This window comes from Sinocyclocheilus anshuiensis, unplaced genomic scaffold (assembly GCF_001515605.1).
Source record: "Sinocyclocheilus anshuiensis isolate Anshui unplaced genomic scaffold, SAMN03320099.WGS_v1.1 scaffold73, whole genome shotgun sequence".
NCBI lineage: Eukaryota > Metazoa > Chordata > Actinopteri > Cypriniformes > Cyprinidae > Sinocyclocheilus > Sinocyclocheilus anshuiensis.
Window position 1 is genome coordinate 271,738 of NW_015536460.1, and position 2,111 is coordinate 273,848.

The 2,111-nt window shown below is 34.0% G+C and overlaps 1 protein-coding gene across 1 annotated transcript in view; it reads right to left on the minus strand.

Annotated features, from left to right (window-relative positions):
* LOC107700908 (myelin regulatory factor-like protein) overlaps positions 1–748 on the minus strand; it is a 29,569-nt gene extending 28,821 nt beyond the window's left edge. The window contains exon 1 of the mRNA XM_016503133.1: positions 703–748. Within this exon, the coding sequence (XP_016358619.1) occupies positions 703–748 (46 nt within the window). The remainder of the gene's footprint in view (positions 1–702) is intronic.
* Between the last annotated feature and the right edge of the window lie 1,363 nt (positions 749–2,111).

The window sequence follows — 2,111 nt, forward strand, 5'->3', positions numbered from 1 at the left end:
TAAATTATCCACTAACACTACCAAACAAACAGCCCAGATGGACCTTAAAATAAATCTCAGACAAAAGCCACTCTAGAGAATAAGGATAATGAACTTGAGGTTCCTTAGCAAGACAAAACAGGCTGAATGTACAATCACCAAAATATCAAGAAATGGCACCAGAACCTGGAAATGGTTTACAGCGTACATAATAAAATCAACACACCGTGCAATAATAAAATACAAATCTAAAATTCTAGAATTATAAAAGTGATATACTATATAGAAAAAACAATGAGACAATGAACATATGTATGAATGTATGGCCTTGATCTGTTTGCTCTTCTGGTTTTATAGATCTGTGGCCTTGAACTATTGATGGTAAACTGTACCTTTATACTGTATAGATTACAGCCACCTACATTATATGTGCTTTGACCATGTAAAAAACAACCTCCATACAATCTTTACATTTACAGTTCTTAATCTATGTTGTTCGCACAGCATAATAAATTCATAATAACAAATTCCTGGTTTGTAACCAGACTTCAATGTTATGTCATTTTCACAGAAATAATAGCTGATAGTGACATACATGAAACATGAAAAGGAGGTTGAAAATACATCTGATCCCATGATGACAATACTCCTGACCAGCAAAAGCAGTTGTTTAACTAAGAACACTGTAAGGTAAGTCGAGTGAATGTGGTTTAGGTTTCTTACCATTAAAAAACTGCTGCAGTGCCTCATTTTCTCCTAGGACATCCATTGGATCAGCTGCGGATTTTCTGAATTTCATTTAATGCCAGTTATGTCAAACCCTCTACAGTAAAAGCACTGTGTGAACAAAATGGGACAGGCTGTGTCTTTGACATGGAGAGATAGTATGAATTTACTCAAATACTAATCACTTCACCTTTCCCCACTTAAGAAAAATGAGAAAGATTGGCAGTTTGTTTGTGTCAAGCACACAACCACATTGAATTCCTTTTTGATGTGCTCCTAATGTAATATGACGAACACAATTTCATGATCTCACACAAAGTATATTCAGATTAAACTGATCCACCTAACAATATGATATTATAAATATATTCAATACTACTGTTATACTAATTTGGTTGCACTTCCTTTAACAAATTTGTAATACTTCTAAACTTGAACATTTAAAGTCAAAGTTGAACAAAACTGAAAATGTATGCCCTCCTAACACAAGCTCAAACTGATCATGGCGGCAGCCATTTTAGCTGATCTGACTGTTCGCAAACTTCACATACACATCATATCAACAGAAATTACCATATTATATTATCATCTTAATATAATGTAGGTTAGATTACATTAAATTCAGTCATCTAAAATCCTCACTACAACCTGCTAATATAATAAACTAAAGTTGTACAATGTAAATATAGTTAAACTGCCCATCCCCTTGAATTGATCACAATAGCAATACATTTAGATTTTGTTTATACAAAAACAAAAAAGGTTCTACCTTTCCCCCCAAAATGTAGACTTCGGTTCTGTTGGATTCGACCCATTAAAGTAAACAGCTCCATCAGTAACTCCACATACACCATAGATAGATGTATTCTTACATTAAAATATTTAGTAATGTATATAGAAACAGAAAAAAAAGAGGTTCTTATTCAATGAAAATGGCAGTCGTCGTGCAGTCTCACATGTACTTTGTTCACTGACCCTAGAGGCAAAATCCACCCACTGCCGAGCAAACACCTGTAGGAGGCCATAAAGGAAGCTTTGCTTTATGAGGTAATCACACACAGACATGCTACAAGAGCTGAAGGGATTGATGGGTGTGTTTCTGTGCAAATAGATCACTGATATCCTGGACACCTGTATATAATAATAACGGAGCAAAATTCACTTCAACAGCATTAATGATAAAATTAGATCACAAATTAAATATAGTGGTTGCACATACCCAAAATTAAGACAGAACCCACATATTCATATAGTTTAGCTGTATAGTTGTCATAGTGGTTGTTATGATGTTTTGTAACCAGGAGGCATTCCATTGTAGTTTATTAAGCATTTAGTTGTTTGGTAAATGATAAAACAGCAGTAGGATTCACTTGTCCATAAATGAATAAAAAAAGAAAAGAAACTGA